The 26,800-nt window shown below is 31.1% G+C and overlaps 1 protein-coding gene across 1 annotated transcript; it reads right to left on the reverse strand.

The window, feature by feature from the left end:
* Positions 1-4,495: 4,495 nt before the first annotated feature.
* Positions 4,496-26,800, reverse strand: LOC134253673 (G-protein coupled receptor GRL101-like; the record flags this gene model as incomplete). The annotated part of the gene is made up of 7 exons (XM_062736254.1): positions 26,791-26,800; positions 7,725-8,050; positions 7,547-7,628; positions 7,260-7,376; positions 4,888-6,267; positions 4,650-4,786; positions 4,496-4,561 (listed from the first exon to the last, which is right to left on the reverse strand). Coding segments are annotated over exons 1-7 (2,118 nt in total), but the record flags the coding sequence as incomplete, so codon positions are not given.

Here is a 26,800-nt window from a genome sequence, read left to right on the forward strand (position 1 = left end):
ACACACATCACAGCTTCCTTTCATGTCTTGTAAAACCTAAGATTGAACAATTTTGCTTAAATTTCATTATAATTTAAAAGCATGTAAACATATAAAAAAGAAATAAATATATTTATTCTTCTTTGGTTTGCATGCTTTTATCCTTGCTGTGGAAAGGTTCTAAGGAAAAGTCTTAAGATATGACTTGCACATTGGCAACGTTTCTGACTTTCGTATAGAATTTTTTCAAAAAATATTGAACAGGTTTAATGGTATCAAAGATGTTTAATTCAGGTTCTTTTGCCCATCAAACCAGCCTTCTTTTATAGATTTTGTCGAATCAATATTTTTACAATTCTCAATGCATTTCCTTTGTAAAATGCTGATAAAATGGACCTTTATTATTTTAACCATAAGTTTTCTCTAAAGCCCATTTATTACATAAAGTTTAAAAATAAAATACGTTGTTGTATCTTCATTTCCGATGGCATGCATATACTTTGAAAATGCAAACATAGAAAAAAGACACAGAAATATCAGCACCTTTCTTTAATTTGGAGTTACTTCCCTTAACAACGTATTAAACAGTTGCTAGTGACAAAAGTTAACGTGTTCTTCTTTGGTCCACGAAAGGAGATATAGTTACCAAATAAACTTACACTTGCACGGGTAATGTAAAGTCAGGTATACACGGTAAGATTGGTATTATAATATTCGTTATAATATTATAATATTTGTTCTTGCTTTATAACTAATATTCCTGTGAAATTGTCATATATCTCGATTTTATGTATCTGCATTTTCACTAGCCAAGGGTTTTTGATACGCTTCCTTGCCATATGGTGCTCTGAAAAGAAGGGATTGTTTTCGTCATATGATCCCAAATTTCAACAGGTACGCACAAATTGCATCATCAACAGAAATAAATAATGTATTCAAGTCATGAAAGATTTAAAAAGAAAAATCAAGAAGAATGTATTGAGTTTTCAAAATTTTTTATACAAAGTGCAAATCTACATCTTCAATATAAATTCTTAATCATATCTTGCACATATTTTGGTTGACACCATATCAATTCATAGAATAGCGTGTGATTGTTGTTGACGCGTTTTTCATTCCCTAGAGTGAAGAGTCAAAAAAGTAACGCAGATTTCGTTATTTACACAAAAAAGGAAAAAAAAAATCCCATCTTTTTTAACACCGTATACCAAGAGTTTATGAAGAGTGAAGCGAAAGAAAACCCCCTAGGCTAGCAAAGATGATATATTTTCGGATCATTCGATTCTAATCTGTTTTCTTCTAAATTTACAAATCACCCATTTTTTTTTAAATTCCGTAATTCGATTTAAATTTATTCTCTAATATATGCCTTAGAAGATTTGAAGCATTTTAAAGATGCATGGAAACAGATTCGAAGTTAATATTTTCTGTATAATATTACGACTTATATATTTTAAAAGCATTTTACACAAAAATAAATTAAAAATCTTTTTTCATCAAAAAATTATTAAAACTTCAAAATTTTAGACGGGTTTGATTGACACATCATTGCACTTTTACAACTTTTAATTTTATTTTAATGCTTGGGAAAAGTGAAAATCTTGTGTATAAGAGAAAAATATTAAAATATAATCCAGAAAATTCAGAGTAGAAATGTCCGACAGCAAAACATACACACAGTATATTGTCAGTACATATCCTTCCCACGAAATTTAATGATTATTCCCATGTACCGCTCTACCCCCAGGGGTCTTGATTTGAACAGATTTGAATCTACACTACCCGATTATGCCTCTATATATTAACTAACCAATCAGAACTTTACAGTTGATACCCCATTGTGGCCCACTCTACCCAGGGGATCATAATTTGAACAAACTTGAATTGCTTCCACATAAGTTTCATCTTTCCTAGTCCACTGGTTCTTGAGAAGAAGATTTTTAAAAGATATCACTAATTCTCACTAATTCATAATTATTTCCCCTTTGAACAAACTTAATTCCCTTCACCCAAGAATACTTTATGGCAAGTTTGGTTGAAATTAGCCCAGTGCCCGTGGTTCTTGAGAAGAAGATGAAAATGTGAAAAGTTTGCAACAACAACGACGACGACAACAACGACAACGACGACAACAACGACGACAGACAACGGACACAATTTGATCAGAAAGCTCACTTGAACCTTCGGCTTTGGTGAACTTAAAGCAGTGATGGTTTTTTTTGTACATTTTGTTAAATGGAATACGGTCAGCAGGTCGTCATTTACGGTAGCTGCTCAGTATGCTGGGATGGGGAATGGTGGAGGGTGCATTGAAAGGTTGGAAACTGGTAGCTACAAATCTGAAGTTCGCTGATCTGAAAAAATTGGGATAAAACTGGATAAGAACGGTTCTTTAGCTCATGTGAAAGAGGCATCATTTAGTAAACGAATGAATAAAATATAATAATTAGATACCGAAATGTTTTTTGACAATTTGTTTCCATTGAAATAAATTACATGTCAGAAGCAAAGAACAAATCTCTTGACAACAAGAACAAACATTCAGAAAATATTGCATAAGCAATACATTTCCTCTTTCTCTTCAGGATGTCATTTAATTAGATCCTGTATGAAAAAGTGCCCAAAAATTTGAATATATTGATAATCACTTGTTTATGAATAGATAATCTACAGTTTGTCACTTAGAATATTATTACTGTGCTTTGAAAAAGATCTCACCACAAGCAGTTAGAATTCCTCCTATCATAAGAATGAGAATAGCTTCAAATTGATTTTGATTGATATAAAAGAATTTGCCTTAAAATTTTCTACCAAATTAAGTAATTAAAAATTCTGAAGTTGTTTATGTTTCAACTTTTAAAAAATCTAAATAAAGACGATATTTCATCTTATTTTTTCAACGTCTTTTTCTCACTTCAAATTTGCACAGCATGTTGACATTCGGAACCAGTATGCACTGAGTTAGAGTTATCTCTTTTTCCCCTCGCTAGATTGCCAATTCACAGAATGCATTCCATCGTTAAAACGAGTCTGTATCATTATAACGATAGAGCATTCTATCTAGTTCATAACTATAAAACTATCACGCAAGTTTCAAATAAATAATTTTAACATGATAATATCGTTTGTAATATTAATTTAGTACAGCACGAACCCGATCTGAAACCATAAATTAATGAAGCGGAACGATATACAATCTTGATCTGTAACTCACCAAGATACAGTCACGATAGGAAATTTAACAAATGTGCAGATTTGCAGAATTTTCTGCTAAATATCCTTCCACCATACAAAAATAGTCCCTCATAAATCTGGCTTCTTTGTAGGTTTTTGAGCAGTGTTTTCGTTGAATATTTGAAAATTTACATTGTTAGGTTTAAATTTGTTATAAAAATTGAATTTCAACAAACAGTTTCGAAAAAAGAGGTTCTGCGCGAATTTTTCTAAAAAGTTGACGAGTGACATACCTTAAGGGGAGTTACTCAAAATGAAAGAACAATGCGGGTATTTTTTTTCTTGTTTTTTTTTTTTTTTTTTTTTTTTTTCATTTTTAGCCACAATATCTTAATGTCACCGGAAATAAGGGTACAACAATTAGGGAATAACTGTCTTGTAGTTTGGTATTTGCAATCGTTAATGCTGATTTAACGGGCACAAACTCCGACGCGTAAACGGAGCCAGTAAAACGGATGTTTACGACCGTTAAATCAGCTTTAATGGTCGCAAAAACCAAATAAGAAGACAGTTATTCTCATTCTAATGCAATTATTGCATTCTGTTTGTTGTTTATGTCTTATTTTGTTGCGTTTTGTTATATGAAATACGTCGCAAAGCATTGTGTTTTTGCGTCGCTCTATTATGACGTCACAATGAAAAGCTTTCAATCTCGTTAATTGTCATTTTACTGCTTCCAACATCAGCGCATTAGCCATTGAAAGTTTTTTTTTAAATAAATGGGTTTTAGAGAAATATAATGGTAAAACAATGTAGGAGGTTTAATTAACTACATTTTCTATTGGAAAGCACTGATATTGGTAAAAATATCGATTTGACAATCTAGAAAAGGAAGGCTGGATTGGCGGGTAAAAGAACAAGAATTGAACATGTTAAGCACCATTAAATCTTGTCAAAGATAACATTAATTAGTATATCGAAATACAAAAATATATCACAAACAATATAAGTTTTCATAAAATCGTTAATTTGTTGCATCGAATTCAAAAAGTTCCTAAATTGGCTTTTATTACTTTTATTTGCTTCATCTAGCATTTTGATAACTTCATGTTAAAGTTGAACAAATGAAATAGTGTTTACACAAGGTTTTATTTTTTGAGGAGTCCTTGCCTCTGTGAAGGGAGTCGACAAATCTTCTTCATCTGTCAGGGACGGCTTTATCATCGAAAGTAAAAAAGGAAAATAATCAATGATCAAAATAATCATTAATTCATTAAGTGGAAAATCTGAAAAATCATTAATTTGATTTGTTTTTCATTGAGGAAAATTCAAATATACCAACCAGATTTCTTTCATTAGGCTTATTATACCCCGTTTCCTTTGTACAGCCGGTTTTCTGATTGCGATTCTGCAATGTTTTAAGCATGAATAAATTAATCGTTGTTTATAATGATTAGTGTACGTAATAATTAGAATTGAGCACATTTTTGTCTAACTTTGTGGCTCCCATGTCTCATTATTGCAGAAAATGTGTAAATGAGTGGATTCAGCGCCGAGTTTATTGGAAGTACAGCGACAATAATCCACGCATAAACTTGAACAGTTACATCGATACCCATAAACGTCAGAAGCCCTTAATATTAAAAAATTGCAAGATATAGCAACATAAATAAAAACAAACCGAAAATAATGTACATTTAAATCTAACATTATCTCATGTGAAATATTTCTTACCAATAGCTCCAATTGGAATCCAACAAAACATATCTGTAACTGCAACTGTGATTAGAGTCTTTGCTATGCCCACTTCTCGTTTTCTTTGTCGATTTACGGAATGCAAAGCCGTCTTCTTCCCCATTCGAACAACATCCATAAATATTACAATTTGTCCGATGAGTGTTGCAATAAAGATTAAAAAGTTTGCTCCAACGAATATAATCATAGAGTATTCCCATCCCGCTTTTCGTAGAACAGACAAAGGCAAATAAATACACACTCCGGAACTTGAATAGTAGTCATCGAAATATTCACTTCCGGTAAGGGGTATTACAGACAAAAAGAGAGCGATAGTCCATACCAAGCTGGAATTGAGTTTTGATACCCTGATCCTTTTCTTGAGCGTTGAAAACGGATATCGCACTACAAGTATTCTGTCAATGGTGATCAAAAGTACAAATAAAGCAGATGCCTCACTAGAAAGAGTAGCCAGGACACCAGCAAAGATACAATAAGGACTGTGTCTCCATGAGAAATCTTCAAAACCATAACGACCACTAAACGCTATGTTAGCCCCGGCTATGATGTAAAGATAAACACCCATAAAGAAGTCTGCCAGACCCAGATTTAAAGAATAAATGTCAAATGTTGTGACTGGTTTCTTCTTAACACAGTAAAGTCTGTAAAATATAGCAGACATATTCCCAAACAGAGCAAGGAGAGCAATATACCAAATAATTATTCTCAGAATATGTAAATGTATCAAATTGTGGCAAGATGATATTTCATTCAATGGAGCTACACACTGAATCTTGCCGACGGCTTTAGGCTGTGCACAACAAAGCGTGTAGGAGTCCACCTGAAGATAAAGGATATTCATAAGACTGTCAAACATTCCCTCCACCACTTTAACATCGTTATTCTGCAGGTTGAGATATTGCAATCTTGACAGATACATGAAATGGAAGCGGTTAAGATTTCGTAGATTATTATTTGACAAATCTAAATGAATAAGCTTAGTTAATTTATCAAAAGCTTTCTCTTGGATATGTGTCAAACGATTTTCATGAAAAATAAGATACAGAAGATTTGGTAGATCCTCCAAATCTTCATTATTAATACTGATAATCTTGTTGTAAGAGAGATCTAAATACTGCAAGCGAGCCTCTGACTGTCTGTCATAAAGAGTGTGGTTCAATGATGTGATCGAATTATGATGCAAATAGAGCTTTTTTGTGTATGATACCAGTTTCCACGTGATTAAGAAGTTGTAACTTAAATCAATTGTAATGACATTATACATGTGATTGATCAAGTAGATATTAGATATAGAATCACTAAACTTTTGTTCTTTCAGATTACAAAAACTGTAATTAGCAACCCAACAACGCAGGAAATCTGCAATTCCGTAGAAACTTTCAGACTCTGATAATCTAAGGTGGGTCACATAGAGTTTCCAAATACGTGTATTTTGATCAACAACTACAGAGCTTTTATGAACATAAAATTCTTCAATATCATAAACGTTACCTATCATTTGAAAGTCAATCCTTTGAAACGAACTCTCAAGTATATGAAAATATTGTATCACATATGTATTATAATAAAAGAAAGAAAGATGGTCAATTTTGCTTTTTTTGATTGAAATGCTCTCAATCTTCGGATAATTTCCAATTTTGATAAATCTAAAGGTACAATTAAAAATGTTAATCGTCTTCATATTGGGAAACCTTTCCTTGGTTATTTCCAAGTTTTCTTGAACAATACTTTGCCAGGTTATAAAAGTAGCATAGGAGGGAACGTTGTCAGAAGAACACGTTACAGACAGACCATTGCAGAAGCAGTCACGTGGACAATATAAAGAACAAGTATCAGAAGAATTCGATAGGCACTGGTCTTCTTTTTCACATAGATTGGAAAGAAGAATGAATTGTCTCAATGAATCATTTTCACGAATCCTTTCATATGTCTTTCTTTGAAGACTGTTCTGTATTTGAGGCAAAGTTTTATTTAATAGATTTGAACTTTCATTTATCCTGCATGACGATCTAATAACATCCCAGTCTGGAAAATAATCATTGCTAAATCGTGAAAACATTTCATATATTTGATCATTTAATGTTCTGATTGTCATCATTTCGGATTAAATTGTGCAAATCAATTTTGCAGATTTACTTTAAAATCTTTAAAATATTGACGTTATCTAACTTGAAAATTGTAACTTGAAATTTAAAAAAAATATTCTTTTTTTCATAAATCCTGTCCTTATGTTTAAAAAACTTACTGTTAAATAAATATTTAAAAATTATTTTGTATTTTTGAAATAATCTATAACAATGTTAACGAATAAATAAATGAACACTATATGATACGTATGGACATATACATACTGCAACTTTTTTCATCTTCTCCTCCAATACAATCGGGTTCAAGATCACACACCTTGTTCAATGGAATACACTCATCACTTACATCACTACATTTGAATTCACTAGTACCACACTTTTCTGGAATTAAACAGAGACAATAAATAAATTACATCGCGTCGATATATTATTTAACTATGAAAAGTTTGTTTCCTTTCACACATTTAATTGTTAAAAAATTTGTAAATTGATTCCAAGTTATTTTAAATGTTGATTTGTAAAGTATTATCAGCATTTTATAGTTTATTTACCACATTCTCCGTCAGTGATTGTTACGTTATCGATAAGAAGAAATCCATAGGTGGATTTTTGAAATATTCCACGGAAAACCACCTTAAATAATAAAAATAACAGAGTTTACAAGAGTTTTAAATTAAGCAAAAATTTATGTATTGTTAATGCAGAGGATGCATAATAATAAAGCTTAACCTTGAATTTTACTCCAGTAGGAAGATTGACAGATGCACTGTTGAATTTGCCCTCAAGTGACCCGTGAAAACGTAAATCCTCTGTCAGATCATATGGATTGAAGTCATCTTTTATATACCCAACTGTAAGGGTGTTTGATTCAAACACAAAAAAGTTATAGCGGAGGCAGCGGTGATCCATTGACATAGTGATTTCTGGAGTGACTACGTCAGTGATTTGTAAAATGATTTCATCGTCAAGGTAATTTCTGGCAGCGGCAAGAACATAGTTTTCGTCAAAGTCACGAAGTATTTCAAGAACAGAGTGAGGAATCTTAGCTCCGAGCGCTATAAGATAAAAAAGAAAATCAAATAAGTGTGGTAGTTGTACTTTTTATATTTTTAGGATATGTATTTTAAAATTGTACACATTACTCTCATTCTTTATTTTATTCAATCATTCATTCATTCATTCAGCGCTGCGCAATGCGATTTACTAGCACTTTATGTTGTCTTGTTCAGTGTCTGTTATAAACCTTCACACCCGTATTTAGTTATGTGTTGTATTCCAGGTAGACTACCAGGTAATGTATTGAATGGGTTATTCCATTATTTAGTGCTACATTGATTTCTATTGGTCAGTGTGGTTAAATGGTTCTTAAGTAGAATTGGCGGGAACTACTGTCATAATTTCCCTTATTCTGAGAACTGGTTTTTGAAAAGTGTATGCCTGTATATTGAGATAAAACATAATTCATAGTGTTGGAAACACCACCCTTATTCATGTAAGTTATTTAATAAATAATTAAACTACTAAATATGTATCTAAATAATTTATTAATGAATGAGAAATCTAAATGATTCATTTTAATCAAAACTTTCTAAATAAAGTGTGAGTTTGTTCAAGGAATCTATACAAAGATTGATAAATAACTATAAGAGAAGGTTAACTATTTTAAATCTATTCTTGCTTCCTAAATAAGGGGTTTGAGAGCTTGTTATAATTTTTACATATTGTTAATTAGGTAAGATATCTGAAGTGAAGTCAGATTGGTTTAGCTAGGAGTTAGGAATTCACCTTATTCCATAAATGGGTAAGTGTTGATGTAAATTACAAAGGTGTATGTATTGATCAGATTGATTAATGTAAATATTGTTTATTAGTTATTTCTATAAATTAGAAGCAAAGTATATTGGTTAAAAGATAATCAAATTGAGTGAAATGTGAACTACCTATTTTAAACGCTATAAATGTTAACGGACTATAAATGATTGTATTAAAGATGTGATTATCTTTTTGTATTGTCTTTGTATTGTGGCGGTCAGCCGGGTTCGATCGCCGGTGGCCAGATGGCTCAGTTGGTAGAGCACCTGACCGGGGTTTCAGGGGGGCCTGGTTCGAATCCCGCTCTGGTCCGCTGCATTTTCTCCTCTCCCGTTACATTTGGTGCCGTCCCATGACCTGGAACTGACAGGTGAGAGGCCTGCCAGGAATGAGCCTGGGTTGGGGTCTTTGGAGGGCCAAAGACCTTTAAGGAGGGAGGAATGTGGCGGTCAGCCGGTGGCCAGATAGCTCAGTTGGTAGAGCACCTGACCGGAGTTTCAGGGGGCCCGAGTTCGAATCCGCTGCATTTTTCCCTCTCCTGTTACACTATTGTTTTGTGTGTGTGCTTATATGTTACTGTTATTGTAGGGTAGATCTTAATCCGACCCTATCGTACACCATAATAAATTTGGATCCACACCCTGAACTATCTTAAAGCTGACATGAATTCTTAAAAACGCAACTTTTTCATCTATGTACGACTTGTTTCATACCAACTATAGCCGTATTCCGCCATATTTCTTTCAGATACCTTGTCTTATTGTAACGATATATACCCCAATACCCTCGTTACACTTGAATGATTTTTTGGCTTGGCTATCGACTTGTGCACATCTCCGATGGTAAAACATTTGAAAACATATGGGTTGATCAAGACATTTCAAACCACACAACATAATAATCATATTTCTGAATAATTAAAGATTTGAATCAAATGTTATAAAAAAGAAAGAAAATGCAAGTTTGAAAGAAAGAGTTAGTTGCACGAGTACGCATTTTTACACTGCGCCAATTTATGCAGAATAAACATGAAATAAAAAGCACTAAAACCCGTAAACACACTTTGAAATTATTATCATTTGAATGGAACAAAACAATCAGCGTCTTTGATTTGCATGTTTTATGCAGACTTTGATGCATGTCGAGAAAACGCGTCGAACGCTGTAAACGTACCCATACCTGGTAATAAGATCACTGCATCGGTTCGAAGATGTGCACAAGTCAAGTGATATACACCTTGAATTCCATTTATTGAAATATGCATCACAAAAAAGAAATAAACTCCATAAAAACTCAATAAACACACTGTATCTACTCCGTACAGTCTAGCGCGTCGATACACTTAGTCCGTGCTGATCAGATTTTGGTCAGGGAAAATACCACAAGTGGAAAAGAGTGGTATTTGCGCGGCTGAAATGGGGGGGGGGGGGGTCTAAAGTATAATTATAACGGCTTTATAAGGTATAACTGAAAATTGTCTATCTAGTTCTAATAAGCATTCTTTATATAGTCTGCAATTGTTTTGCATCGCAAAATTCATTTGTCAATTACAACTGATTATTTTAGTACTAATCTCAAATCTAAACCAAATAATTTGATATACGGTAAATATTTAGTTCAAGACTTAAAAACATTTCACCAGAATATAAAAGTTTATGTGTACATCTGTACGTTCTTTAACATACCGCGGAAAAAAAAATCCCCGTTTAGACTGATATTGAGGCATTCGTATTTTTAGAGGGGGGGGGGGGCAGAAATAATTACATGGCCGTTACCTAAATATTCTTGGAAGACAGACATTTCTGCCAAATCCATTTTTGAAGATTTTTTATTGTCTCACTCCGACCACAAAGTATGTACAGTTTTGCGGAATGTGGCTGTTTTATAATTATTACAGGAAGTCTTTCGAGATTTCAGTATCCCTGTCTGACAGTCTAGTTTTTTTTTTGAAAATAAAAATAATTTCTGTCGCAATATTTGGGAGATACTTTTAAAAACTTGGGTAGGGATACTTGAAACCTGGTTGAATACAGATAATTTTTAATTACTCTTTTATTCATTGAACTCTCTCGCTCTCTCTCCTCCTGTAACCATCTGTAAGCGCAATAATAGATATAAAATCATATGTATTTTGTGCTGTACCATTTATTAGATCTTGGGACAGATCAAAGATTTTTTTTCAGGAGGGGATGTCGAAACTTGTTCAAAAATTGAAATAATAATTTTACTTTTGACAAAAAAATAAACCTAAACGCCGAAATTGAAAGGAAAATTCATGTAAACGTGAAGTCTACACATCATAGAAATGGGAACATTGGGAACTTTCTCAAATACATGTACCTTCTCAGGTAAGGAATCTGGACAAAAATTATGTAGACAAGAGGTATAAAAAAGCTAATTTTTGGTAGAATGTGGAACTCTCATCGGCAGTTTGCTTTCCCTTCCTATTTGCTTCGACTATTAATAATTTATATCCAACCCAGATATTTCTTGACATGCAAAATACCCCGTAAACTCGCCCAAACTTCAAAAACTATTTCGGGGGGGGGGGGGGGGGGGGGGCGTGTAGCCGATGACTTTTAATGCTTCAAACCTTACACTTTTCGTACCAATTTAACACAAATTCGCGTTTACCAGGGAGTCTACGTTTTCCGAGGGGGTTCCAACGTAACTTTTTTTTCTAGCTTTTGTATATAAATTTAATAACCTTGCAAATCCCAGGAGGGGGTGTCCTAACCCCCTCTAGATCCGCGCATGGCACTCATGCATAGAATCACAACACAGCCACTTCAATTTATATTGATGGGGGACCTCCAAAATCAGTTGACAAGCAAAAAAAAAACCAAAAAAACAAACAAACAAAAAACAAAACAAACACAAAAAACAAAACAAAAAAATCTATGCACCACACTCTATGCAATCCTTTTTTGTAGGGGATAAAGGAGGCTTCCTGTAACTTTTCTGTTCGGTACATTACTTTTACATGCTTGAATCTGCGTATTTTCCTGCAAACAAAAAATGTGGAGAGAGCTTCCAAATCAAAATTTTAATTTATTTAAAACTGCAGCAAAGATTATCCACAGAAAAAGTGAGCCCCCTCCCCTCTTCATCTGCATACTACGGGAACATTTTAAACCTTTATCTTTAACGAATCGAAATATTGCATGCATACTTCTTAAAGTTAGTTACTTCTAAAAATGGTCCAAAATGGTAAAAAAGTTAGCTGGAATCTTCCTTGCATGCTACTTGTGGGTGGTCGAAGCCCTTAGCCAGGGTTACCAAGACAAGATAGAATTTGTCCCCATTGTAATTTAAAAGAACTCGGAGATGAGTTTCATTACATACTAAAGTGCAGCTCGCTACTTTCAGAAAGAATGCTATGCTTAACAGAAAAAAAGCATAAAATTTCAGAAAGTGATTAATTTTAAACACATAATGAATAACGATAAACACTGTTTTCTGAGAAAATTGTGCTCGTTTATAAAGAAAAAAAAAATAACAAAATATGCCCACCGCCTAAATTCCCATACTTCACATTCATAGCAACGTACAATTTTTTTTGTTTAGTTTCTTATTCACGCATGCTTTATAGATCTACTGTTATGTATAAAATCACCTATATATTTTTGTGATTTTTGTATACTGTTGTAAAATGGTGAAAGATTCAAATAAGATTGAAAAATGATTGAAGGCACGCAGAGGAAAGCAAATCCGCGAAAATTACAGATTTAGAGAACTGAAAGGACAGAGATTTTTTTTATGTCTTCAAATTATTCATATTATTAGACGTGTAAATATTTATATATTACAGAAAAAACATTCTCTCTCTCTCTCTCTCTCTCTCTCTCTCTCTCTTTCTCTCTCTCTCTCTCTCTCTGTATGTGTGTACAAAAATAAAGGCCGGGGGTTCCAATCCCTGGAACCCCACTCCACCTCTGGATCCGCCAATGAATTCTATTTTGATTATTCATGTACCACAGAATCAAACTCGTTTATTGTTTATAAAATTATTTAAAAAAAAAAAAAAAAAAAAAAAAAAAAAAAAGTTTAAATCAAAGTTATATAAGGTCTTTATTTAAAAAAAAAAAAATAAATAAAGCCAATACACATTATTTATAATGAAAATATATGATCGTAATAAAATCCGATCTTTTTCAGAGAGCGTTATGCATTCCCCCCCCCCCCCATTTCACGGGAGAATCTCGTCAAAGGATGAATGATTCGTAATGTTGCATGCTTTAAAATAAATTTAATGTAATTAAGCCATGTTTGTAAATTTTGTTTACATTTACATATACAGACAAGAGTAATATTTATTTTTGAAAAAAAAATGCACTTTTTCAGTCAGATTTCCACCTTTGAAATTTCCCCTGACCAAATAGACTGATCGTCGTGGACCACGTGTGTCCAAGTGCTATGTGGTGACAATTTTTTACTGTTCAGTTAGCAATGGATTACATGACTTCTGAGATGCATATTTCAATAAAAGTAAAATAGGATATTTCTTTCGACATGTGCACATCCCTGTAGCGATAGCAGTAGTCAGGTAAATATCTTTATCACTGCGTTCGATGCGTACTCTCGACCTGGATGCGTGCATATCCAAACGGCTTTTGCTGTTTTCTGTATTATTTTTTCTAAATTGCAGCAAATGCATTCAAAAATAATTTACTTCTCAGTATAGTTCTAGTTTTTTTTTTGGAGTTTAACTTTTAAAACATGTATTTGGTCAGTTTATGGATTTATGACAGCTATGCTTTCGGAGATGTGTACATGTCGACAGCCAGGCTAGAAAATCACTCAAGTGAAACAAATGCACGAGGCTTTATATAACAGGTACAGGTGGCCAAAAATTTTCGAGTAAATATGGCGGAATCGAAGAAATATGGCGGACAGGAAAGGCGTACAGATGAAAAAATAAGAGTTCATGTCAGCTTTAATGTTTTATTCAAAACAAGAACCGATTACAAAAAATCGATGTCACTAAAGATGGAAAAATGATGCCTTTTAAAAATGTAGATCAAATACCAAAGTAATTTTCTTCGGTCAACATTCAACATTGAAATATTTTTGTCTTGTGTGTTTATTAAAAGTTCGCTTGCTTGCTGCGATCATTCATTAGTCACTCATTATTAGTATTAGGTAGGATATTACATACATAGAATTAAGATTGTTTAAAGTAGTTTTTTCTGCTAAGTTCAATACTTCAGCAAAAGTGCAGTAGAATTATATTAGCAGAGACACTTCAAGTGATGGACCTTAGGTAAGAAACACTGAGAGAAGTTTGTCTGTGGTTATCCGTATTTTGTTTATTTATTTCCCCAGAGTTTGTAAACTCACAGTTTAGATTCCTTCTTCCTCTTACAAATATTTTGCTTGACATTCCAGTTCAAAATTTAATATCAGACTTTAAAAAAAAATCTTTCATTTTCAGTTGTTTTCGTGTCGGTTTCTTTATAACAGCAGTAGTACGTGTCGGTTTCTTATGTTTTTCAGCGTGTCGGTTTCTTAAGGTATACCTTTACTCAGATAACTAAAAATTCCACTGATAAGAACGAAAAACGACCTATTGCACATTGTCCACCTACGATTCTAGTGCTAAATTGCAATTTCAAATAACTAGGTCAATGACCCCGTTTTCATGCTGGGGGCCCCGGAGTATTTCTCGGGAAATACCTCAATTTTTCACACGATGACCATATTTTTCTTCACTCACAAAATATTACAAGCAATAAAACTCTTTAAATAATGAAATATCATAGCAATGGAACAGAGTTGCGCCTTATAAAGAAATGAGTAGAGTTTGGGCTATAAACGTGATAATTATTACAGTCCGAATTTCCTCTGTCATATTTATGTTTTTTCTCTATTTTTAATCAAATATGGCAAAAAACTGACTGATAAGAACTCTAAATTATTTATAGCCTCAGGTTACTTTTGTTACCCTCATTCCCATGGTATAAACATTATATGGGGTCAATGATCAAATTATTGAGATATGTTGACTGCAGTGATTTTTGTACATGTTTTTGAATTTCTTTATTTCATAGCATTCATTTATTTGAAATAATTTATGAGCTTAAACACATTTAAAATTTGCTAAGTGATTAATATTGCAAGAAATAAAAATTTTGACAAAAATGAAAAATTAAAAATTTAGTCCGAATTTCCTCTGCATAGCCATACATTGAGTTTTATTCCTGTGTATTTTCTTCAAGTACTTACATATAAATTTTTTAAATTGATATTGTGATAAAACTTAGTTATTTTATCCATTTAGAACAATTTTTGATTTAATTTATTATACTTTATAAAATTTTCTCGCCTATTTCTGAAACCTGAGTAAACGTCATCCTTAAATTCAACTGTAAGTTTAATTCATTAAGACTCATAGTTACTTAGTCTTATTTGGTCACTTAGTATGAATTGGTTCCTTAATAAGTTGCTTAATTAGTCTTAGAAGTTAATTAGAATTTTTTTTAATTTCACTTAGAATTTTGCTCACATTTTATTTTATTTGTTCATACATAAATAATTAATTACTGAAATTATTTATTGACATTTGCATTTCAGGAACTTCTTTTTCATTATAATTTTGATAATTTTTATTTTACAGATGTTTTTTTCAGATTACATAGCAACTTTGATTAGTATATTTTGATAGTATTTATTTATTCTTCAAATCCTTTTGCAGGTTAATTTTAGAGATTAATTAGATGTAGAGATTAATTATATTACAGCAATTAATAAGTGATCATTAGATAGTTTTGTTAGAAATTTAGGATACATTAGAGTTTGATAGTTACTCTTGATCAACAACAGAAATAGATATCTTTGGCTAACTATAGCAACCCCATTTCTAAAAAAAAAAAAACGTGTTATTGATGTAACAATTGAAAGAGCAATCAAATTACAATATAGTACATTATTATGACATTTATTAATGCTACCGTTTTTGTTGTCTTCAAAAATACCATTTTTATTTGCATAACTAATGACAGTACAGCTTTGGTTATTAACAAGAGAAATGGATTGATTTATTGATTATTATTGTTAAACGCCGAATATTACATACATAGATCTTTGAGAACTTAAAAAAGAGCAGAGTATCACGGAGAAAAAACATCTGCTGTCGGCCTGTAACACTTATTTGTCTCTTAAATTCATTGTTTACCTGATGCATATAAAGAGTTCACGGCGGATGTTAAAGCCGCTTGGTCCGATTCTAATCGCTAAAAAAATATATTCGTTTTTCTTCTTGAAAAATAATTGTCCATCAATTATTTCAACTTTTGTCAAATTATATCCCCAGTCTTTTTATTTTTAAAGATATCAAAATTCAAAAGTTAAAAAAATAATTTTTGTTAGGTCACACAAAAAATAATCCTTTGTTTACATTGCGTGAAATCACCTTCGAAAAATTAAATTTATCGCTTACATGTATAACTTATGAAGAACAAACCCGAGCATTTTTTCCACAACAAAGTGTACACGGGCAATATTCTAGCCCTCGTTACTAAACTCCCTTTTTAAAAAATATTTTAAAATATCTGATTTTCCTTCATTCTGTAAATATGCATATTAATATAAAAATAACTATGGATTATATTCAGTTAATTTCTTAATTTTTATAAATCATGCCTTAGGATTCTATTAATGGAAAAAAAATACTCGGGTTTGAAATCTCTTCATAATTAGATATAACCGATAAAAGTATTTTTTTCAAAGGTGACTTCAAAACAGATCTTCAGGAACTGCTGTTTGTCAACAAGGTTTTTGATTTATGTTTTCCTTGTAAGGATTGTTGTAATAAACTATTAAATCAATCTTATAATTAATTTTTATATATTATCTATTTAATGACATACTTTTATTGTTTGAGATAATATGTACCTGTTTCGGGTGAAGCGGCTTTAAAGGTCATCGTTTGACTATACTGAAAGGAAAAAGAAATGCAGGGTAACATAACGTACGAAATGTTACAAACATTGGTGAGGTGAGAATCATGGTTACTATGCACTAACATATGTGTTCAGAATTACGCAACTGTGAAATGTATGACGCCAAGTCGGAAAAGTCTTAAAAAGCCAAAAACACATGCAACTTGATTACGCTAAATTCGTCAACGATCTTTTTGTACTATTTCATGCACTTAAGGTATACACATTTATTTTCAATATTTTTAGACGAAATGCATTCTTGTAACAATTGAAGAAAGTTTCATGGAGTCTGGCTTTTACATTGCCTAAGTAAGGACAAAGACAACAGTGGCTTAATTTGCAGTCGTTAGTAAATTTTTCCCCACAGAAGATCTTAACTGTCGTCAGAGAGGGCCTTGGATGGTTTTCAATCATCCAAGACGATGACGTTGACACGTAACAGAGCCAAGTCGATATCGGGTTATTCGTCCTGCCACCTGTTTAATCGCCATTTTTCTACCACAAAACTGCTATTAATAGAGTATGTTTTCATAATCATTACATTCACCATAAAACTGAAATAAACCGATTGAGTTATTTGGATTTTTGAGCTGGTCAACTTTACGTTGGGATTCCTCTCAATACATAGTTCGCATTTCACAAAACTTGAATGAAACTATATTCGTATATTATGTGGATGTTTAATAATCGTTATTTATAGTTTTTGGTCTTAAACTATAGATAATTTCATCTATACCCATAAACTATTAATATCTAAGAGAAGTAAGCTGCAATTAACATTATTTCGTAAACTGAAGTTTTGATAGTCAAAATGTTGATTTTTCATGTTTGTCACTCAAAATTTAGACAAAAATTTAGTTCAATTCTTAAATTTAAAATTTCGTCACATAAATTCTTAAAGTGAAGTTTAAAGTCAATTAACATTAACATTGGCTCATTTTTCTTTTTGTGAATTTAATATATTTTGATGCTAAAAACAATTATATGATATTCATTCTTCTACTACTATCAAGCTGGTAACTTACACTTTAGATATGATTCCAGTAATGCAGTATTTATTCTTTGCCATCCTACTGCATTTTGAAAATTGCCATGGAGTGAGCAAAATTTAGAAAATCTTTTCTCCCATCTTTGCAATCCACAAAGAGAAACATTTGTCGGTAATTGTACAGGAGTCGTATGTGATATCCAACCACAATTGTCTATTTCAAAACCACATGCCACTGTTTGTAAAGAAAACATCTTGCAATTGAGAGAATTTCACTTCAATTCATTTTAACAAGTTAAAGAAAAAAAAATCACATCTTAATAATACAATAAGTTGAACGAGTATCATGCATTTAGCTAAGTAAATAATAATTGTTTTGAATAGAAAAAATATTTTCAACATTCCATAGACTATAGTCTGCAAAATTCTTTTGAAACATTTACTCTTTGCATTGATTTGAAAAGAAGAAAAGAAATGTATGATTGCATTGTCATTTCAAAAAATATATTGTTAAAATATTGTATAAAATGTGGTAAGAAAATTACACGTTTAAAAATTAATTTGATAATAAAATAAACAAACCGGTGTGTTCATCTAAGTTCGCCTTTGCACCTTTCCACAACACAAGGACAAAGCAATGATAACTAAATGGTTGATTGTTGGTCTTCTAATCATTTTCTCTATCCTGCTTCAGAATTGTATGAGAAAGAATCAATAAGTTACCTAAGTTATATTCACGAAGTATGTAGATCTCTTCCTTTCTATCAATAAAAAGCTATATAGAATCCAATAAAGACAATTTGAATACTATAATATTAAAATGTTTTAAAAACTGGAGCAACTGTGACCAGGCCCCAAGACCATAAACTAAGAACAGACTTTAGTAAAAATTTCAAATCAATATAACTTTGGAAATGATTTTCATAATAAAATGAAATTTTCGTCATATGTTTGAATTGACATGTTTTGAAAAATTGCAAAATTTTAGGCTAATACATTGGATGAAATTTAAGATATTAAAAATCAAATATTTGACTTAAGTCTGTTCTCAGTTTACTGTCTTGGGGCCAGTTTTAACATTTGTTTTCTTTTCTCAACATTACTTATAAAGATTAGGCTTATTATGTCTAATGATATTCTAAATTTAGGATTTGTGTGTCAGCTGTACAAGTTTTTGTATTTAAGTTAAATTTTGGTATCTTATGAAATATATTTATTCTGAAAATTTCACATTATCAAACTTAAGTCCGCACTTAAGTAATTACCGAAATGTCCACATCAAGGGGCATTTTTTCATAGACAGGGTATTATAAAATGACATGTTAAAGGAAAGGGGAACCCGGTAGGAAATATGTATTGCTTTAGCAATCTCAGAGTGCTTCTTAATATCCTTGTTTCAATAGTAGTTCTCTAAAATATGGTAACAGCACATTTCTGAAGTTTCTCCTCCACTACTGAAGGAGAGAGCTTGGCAGAACATCCACTATGGTAATTTAAATTCAATTTGATAGTTGAAGTGTACATAAACAAAGAGCTTCTGAAAAATCTCTCCCTTTTCAAAGGACAAAAATTAATATAAATTTGATTTCCACCGGCAAAATTAAATCTTAAGTCCTATACATGCAGTTATAATAATGAACCTTTTAAGCAAGGACAAATACATGTTCATATAATTATCTTGACTACAGTTATAAAAATGATCTATTTCATTTTACTTGTTACCAATTGTAATTTGTTTCGGAATACTGTATCAATAACGCTTATAGTTTTCATTGTACAGATAACACATGGAAAACGGTGAGGGCTATCAAACAATCAAGATTTTTCATTTTTGGTGATATCATTTAATTATAACACTGAGATATTCAAATAACATTTCCATTACCAAATTGTACTATATGCAGAATCAAAGAAAATGTAAATATATCTTATTATAAAACTTATGAAGCAAATCATATAAATAAGGAAGGGAAGAAAGATTAATTTGTCGAAAGGCATAAAGTTAAAAAAATCTGTAAAAATTATCCTCATCCTGTTTTACCTTTAAAAGGGGAAACTATTAATAAAAGAATCACGAGGAACTTATTAAAGTGCAATTATCATCTAGATTTAAAAATTACATTTTTCTTGTCTTTAATCATGTTTATTGTCGTGAAAACATTGCCTCTTTGAAATTTTCGTATGCAATAAGGAAAATTTATCCAAAGAAAGTGCTCATGCGTGTTGAATGATCTGGGATTTACATGGATAAACGCCAGGTGCTCATAGTATAGGAGGATTGTCCAAAAAATTCCTGGACAATGAGGTTTTTGTCAGAATGAATGGTTCAAGATATACTTATTGTATACCGATTATTATATGATTGAATAATTTCTATCTCTCTAATTGGCAGAGATCCAACTATGTTTGAAAAATACTACATTGTATTGACCTGTATGTGACGATCCAGGTGAATACAAGGATTTATTTCCTCTACATTGATCTAAAAATAGATCAGGTATTCCAAATTGATACAAGTTGTTTTGGATGGCTATTAATACAACTATGGCTTTATTTTTTTTTTTAGATGTGAACAAAACATAAGCGAATATATATTTTTTGGGTGAGGGTTGTAAGAGGGGATGCAGGAAACCCCTCCAACACTTTTACTGAACAACATATTTTACTTTTTGGCAGTCAGTTTTCCCTGATAATATTCTTTCCTTTCAAAATCTATCCTATAAAAACAACTCACATTATATATTTTTTTTCATGGCAACTAAAATTGGTAATATGTACATTTCAAATTGATACGACTGGTAAAGTTTATTTACATTTTAATTCTGCTTCTCTCTTGTATTTGCCTATAGGACTTAATTAAATGCAAACTAGTAATGAGCTGTATCATTTTATTAGTGAATCATATAATTACACAATTATTACTGTTTTTTGAGGTCAATACAATGATGAAACAATCTGAGAAGTACAATATTCACCGAGCCCGAAGGTATTGTATAATATTAGTTATGAAAATCCAACTCAGAATAGATTGGTTTTTATTGTTTGATTTAATATTTTTTAAGAATTTCGGTCACTATAAAGGTCGCTTGTAGTGGGCTATGCCCAAGGCTATAATGTCATAGACATTTAATGAAGAGTTTTAATTAAAATTTTCATTTTCGATGTAAAACAAATCAAAGATGATAAAAATTAAATCAAAACTACTAAACTAATGCTTAATGACAATATATTTCTGGAATTAGAGAAACCTGTAGGCACCTTTCATTTACCAGACCTTGACCTTAATTAAGTTGACAAATGCAAGACTATTTTGTGTAATGAAATTACAATGTATACAACTTACTGTAATATTGTGAATGGTGTGTAGCCATTTTGAAGGAATGCAAAAATCCTTAGAAATCTCTAGTAGCCGACTCTTGATGAAATGCGTCTAAGTCAAAAATGTACGTGTTGCTGATAGTGCTTCGTTTGTACATTTTTGTGCTATCTATTATGAATTATATATATTATAATTATTTGTTACTTATTCATATTCTTGGTGTTTTATTACATTTTTTCTATCAAATATAATTTGAAATAAAAAGTACAAATTTTGGTAAACATTTTAAATCTGAAAGTAACCCCAAACAGAGTGCAAATTAAAAGGTCAAGAATATTAGCATCGGTAAAAAAACCTATATCTCATTAGTTAGAGGCGAAAGGTATATATTTCAATCACTTTTTTGTAATCTTTTGGATATGTTCTTCATCATATTAAGGATTGAAAACATTGTGACAAAGACCTCTGAAAAATATTTACAAATGTAAAATGGAAAATTGACAAAAAAATTAGACTCTATTTACCTATTTTTTTTAAAATGTGGACTTATCTTTCATGTTAACTGAAAAACAAAAGAAATTATTTTTGAGAAATATTGCTTTATATTGTTCAGATAATAAAGTCTATAAACTTCGATGTCTGAAAAGGTATTTTTGTGATTTTTCATTGTCTCTTCTTGACAATTATCCCTAAAAATGTGTAGTCGCAGTATGTGATTACCATTCCAAGTTCCACAGGTTGTACTAGATTTAAAAACAAGGAAACATATCATGAACTTATAACTGATTGATAAACAAGTACTAATTTATCATTTTGAAAAATTTGAAAATCTCGTGACAAAGACTTTTCCGACAAAGGTTCTGCCTTCATTGTTAACTAAATCTATGTATTTCATGATCAGTTTTTTCAAAAATTCACAGGGCCAAATAAGACAAAAGTGAATGTTGTTCTTTAACTAAATAAATTCAATTCCCTTAGATCTTAAGGGACTGCGACCCTCGGCCAGGAAGGACAACTCTTAATTTATTATTTAATTCAAAAAAGTTTTTAAATGAAGTTTGAAAATTAAATCTTTTCATGCAACAATTTTCACTATATACCTCTCAATTTGCTTCAAGGTTCTTTGAACTTCTCAGAAAGGTATAATTAAAAGTAGAAATTTTTATCCCGAAAAAGCATTTTTTGATACCAATGTTTATTAACATGACATGAAATTAGTAGTAATTTATGGAGCTTTGCAAACTTTGAAGCACATCAACATCTGGCTGAGGGTCGGAGTGCCTTAACTCCAAACTAAAATGTATCTTTATGCATTCTGTTTTAAAATAATACTTTTTAACTACCTTATATAAGGTACTATAATTTTCCTGTATATACGGGAAATACAATACACATCGAGAACACATCGAGAACATTCTTATTATGATATTATAAAGATCCTCCAAAACGTGCAAAAATTATATTTTAGTGAATAATAGGGGCGTTCAATAAATAATGTCATTGGGGCTCGGAAAGAAACAAGCAAATGCTTTTCTATGATTTAGTCTGAATGATTTAACTAAAATATTCTCTTTTAATTAAAACACATGTCTGTAACATTTTTATTCAATTTCTAATTGTTTTTAGAACACATTTTTGAGTATGAATCTTCACATACTGGAATATGGCAGATCCTATGCTTTACTGTACTTCTTTTTTTCTTATTGACTGATGTTATCTAAGTTTGGGAAAGGAAACAAGTCAAAGGTTAAAAGATCTGGCAAATTGTTGTTTAGTTGTGACAAAACATTAACTTTCTGTTTATCCTTTACTCTTCATGGCCTGTGGGTTTGGATGCTGTCATAAAGAAATTTAATGTAGTGAATAGCTCATTCTGTTTCCTTCTTCTCATAAACCTTTCAATTTTTTTGCAAAAAATTGTTTTCTAGACTCCTCCAGAAATTGCACTTTCTCCCCGAATATAAATTTGAACAATAAGACCGCTAATATAAAAAAAATACAGCATATCAAACTTGTTGTGCTCTTGCAATTATTTGCTCTTTTTAGGCCTTTCCAGTTTTGTCAAGTGCATTTCATTTTCAATTTGTTTTGAGGATTTAAAGCAAAATGGATTCAAGTTTCATTATCTGTTTGAATTTCAGACAAACGTGGATGAGTACATTTTTTGATTTTTTTTAAGTAATTGTTTAGATATTCCTACACTTTGTTGTTTTCACTCATTTTTCAAAATAAAGGGTGGCCTTTGAGTATTTAACTTTTTAACTATCAAATGTTTCTTTAAAAATGTGAGAACTACCCCCCGAATGATTTCTATCAATTTTGCTATGTGTCTTAGAGTCAATAAAACATAATCAGTTAAAGATTGTTGAATTTTTGCAAATATACATTGGTTGTTGTTAGTCCTTGTTGCCAAGGAAGGTACCCGTTTTGATGCTTATTATATAATTTTTGTTTCTTAAAATGTCTCTATAAAACAGACATTGGTTGCTGAAAATTTCACATATTTCAGTTTATATATTTTTGGGATATTAACAAGTTTTACAGCTGCTGAAATGAAGCATTTAATTTTACTCTAGTTTAATGATTCTTGAACATTCATTTTCAATGCAGTGTCTCGAATAGCTCTGGTTTCCCAGCTTCCACAATTAAATAATGCGATGAAAAGTGGTCATATAAAATGTTATCAATTCATTCAAGAAAAATTAATGAGAGAAAGCCAAGCTTAATGTAATATGATTTCTATAATGTATGTCATCGAGCTAATGAAATTATTTATTGAACGTCCCTCGTATCTTTAAATTCATTAAATCACTCCCCTTTTCAACACCTTTTAGCCCAGAGACACCTGAAAAATGCTTGCTGTGACATCCCCTTTATCAGGTTGGGCACACCTCACCAAATAATACTTTATCCCCCGTTTGTTATACTATCTCCCATATCGGTGACGTACATTGTATTTTACTTACCAAATGGTGGACTTTTTTTTATTCTTATACAATTTTTATCCAAATAAAGCAAAAGCGCATTTTCATAGGCATTGGGGCATTTTAGTGAACATATTCCTCGCACAATTAACATAAAGCGGTCGAATTTCTATGTGCGATTTCTCCGTAGCTTCGTAAAAAACAATACCCATAGTTGTCTGTAACAGAACTTCTTGATCAATCGATCAAAAAAAATATTTAGTGTTCATGCATTTGACTGGTTGCCCTGATAATCATGGAAAGTTGCCTTCAAAAATTTATCTCTCCTACTATAAGAGAGAAATTACACCTTAAACACGATTGTTCAATCATAAGCTTTACAAGATAAGACAAGAGGGTACTTAGGCACAGATTTAAAGTTAATGTTTTTCGCTTTAATATTACGACTTATATATTTTAATAGCATTTCACACAAAAATTGATTAAAAGATTTATTTCATATAAAAGATATTAAAATTTCAAATTTTTATTGGCGGGTTTGATTGACACATCCTTGCACTTTCAAAAAATTTAAATTTGACAGGTCGGCAGGGGATGCTCACTCCTCCATGGCACCTGATCCCACCTCTGATGTTGGTGGGTTTGTTCTGCTCTTATATTGTATTGTTTTATGGACTTCGAGATTGAATACTTTTCGTTATCTCCATATCATATTTGACGATTGAACGCACCCAGTGAATCGTAAACATCAACAATAACAGAGCTCGTGCCCTGTTTACAAAAACTGTGTACATAAAACGAGTGTGTTCGATTTGCTAAACTTTGTTCACAACACTTAGCTCGGAATGACGATACTTGTTAAGGTGTTTTGCTTTCTAACATTTCTACTCTGAATAAGATTATTTTCTGGATCAAAGTTTTAATATTTCTTATTAATACACAACAAGATTGCACCTTTTCCTAAGGATTAAGAATATTTGTTAAAATTTGTAAAATGCAAAGTTGTGTCAATCATCAAAAAAATTGAAGTTTTAATAATTTTTAAATGAAGATTTTTTATTAATTTTTTGTGTTAAATGCTATTAAGATATTTAATTTTGTATATATTATTCGTGATATGATACAGAAAATATTAACTTTAAATCTGTGTCCAAGTACCTTTAAAGTGTGTTCAGACATAAAAGTAGTGCCATAATACATACATTATAGATTGATTATTTACAATGTCGCTTTTTGGAACAAATAATATGGTCCTAAGAAAATAAAACAAGGGTAGGTTTGATTGTTATGAATTTATTATACAGAGAATACACGAAGACACGTTCACAAACAAAAGCGAATCAAGATCTATCTAGTGGGATTGTAGTTATAACTCACAAATATTGTGGCATATACACCATAACATGAATTACAAACTCTGAATATTTTCTATTAACGATTTTTTTTTTCAATGTAGCAATATATCTTTGGCTAGGAAGAACATAATTGTTCTCTGCATAAAAATATACTAGTAATCAAAAATCGGATCACACCATCTTACTAAACAAAAGCATTTTAAAGCATAGAAAAAACTATTCAGATTTTAGATGTTGCAATGAAATGACTTGTATGTTTGATTTCCTTTGTTTTTCATCATTTTGGGCCCATGGCTTGACAAAATTGGTTCCTTTTCCACCCGATTGTGATACCTAAGAAAGAACGAAACATATCAGTGTTAAAGAATGACGTTTACGTTTACTCAGGTTTCAAAAGTCATGCATGAAATTTTATAAATTATAATATGTTAAATCAAAAGTTGTTCTAAATGGATGAAATAACCAAGTTTAAATTCAAAGTCAATTTTAAAAATTAATGTTTTATTTTTTAAAGAAAATATACAGGAACGAAGAAATGTCACTATAAGATGATGCAGAGGATATTTGAACTAAATTTTTATATTTTAAATTCTGTCAAAATAAGTTATTTCTTGCAATATCAATTGCAATGTAAAAGTTAACAGCATTTACAATATCATTTTGCAAATATTATGTGTATTAAAGCTAATGAATTATTTTAAATAATTGAATGCCATTGAAATTAATGAATTCAAAAATATGAACAAAACTCAGTTCAGACAACATATCTCAATAATGTGATCATTGACCTTATATAATATTAATACCATTAGAAAAAGGACAACAAAAATAACATGAGACTATAAATAATTTAGAGCTCTTAACCTTCAGATTTTTATAATATTTGATAAAAATTGAAAAGAAAGAAATATAACAGAGGAAATTCGGACTGTAATTATAAATAAGATAATCGCCCAAACTCTTATCACTTATTTCTATGAAGCAATGATGTTCCGTTCCTATAATATTTCATTAGTTAAAGAGTTTTGTTGCTTGTAATATTTTGTGCTTAAAGGAAAAAACTGGCTATAGGGTGAAAATACCACTAGCATAAAAAGTAGGTCATTGACCTAGTTATTTGAAACTGAAATTTAACACAAGAATCATAGATATATACAATGTGCAGTAGGTGATTTTATGTTCTTATCAGTGGAATTTTTGTTATCTGAGTATATTCCTTAAACGACATTAAGTGAAAAGAATTGCAGCATTTGAAAAGAAAAAAAAAGAAATTATGTACCTGATACTTGTTTGATCCGCCCTTTGTTTTCGCGTTACTTGTGAAGCTTGATGCCAAAGAAGATATCTGAAAAGATATTATTAAATATTTATTTATTTATTTTTATATAAATTAAGTCGAAGGGAAGACAAATCATGTTTAAAAGATATGAACATTATTTTAAAGCATAAACATGTACCTTTTGTCAT

This window comes from Saccostrea cucullata, unplaced genomic scaffold (assembly GCF_032062105.1).
Source record: "Saccostrea cucullata isolate Sc308-1 unplaced genomic scaffold, CSIRO_AGI_Scuc_v1 ctg3761, whole genome shotgun sequence".
NCBI lineage: Eukaryota > Metazoa > Mollusca > Bivalvia > Ostreida > Ostreidae > Saccostrea > Saccostrea cuccullata.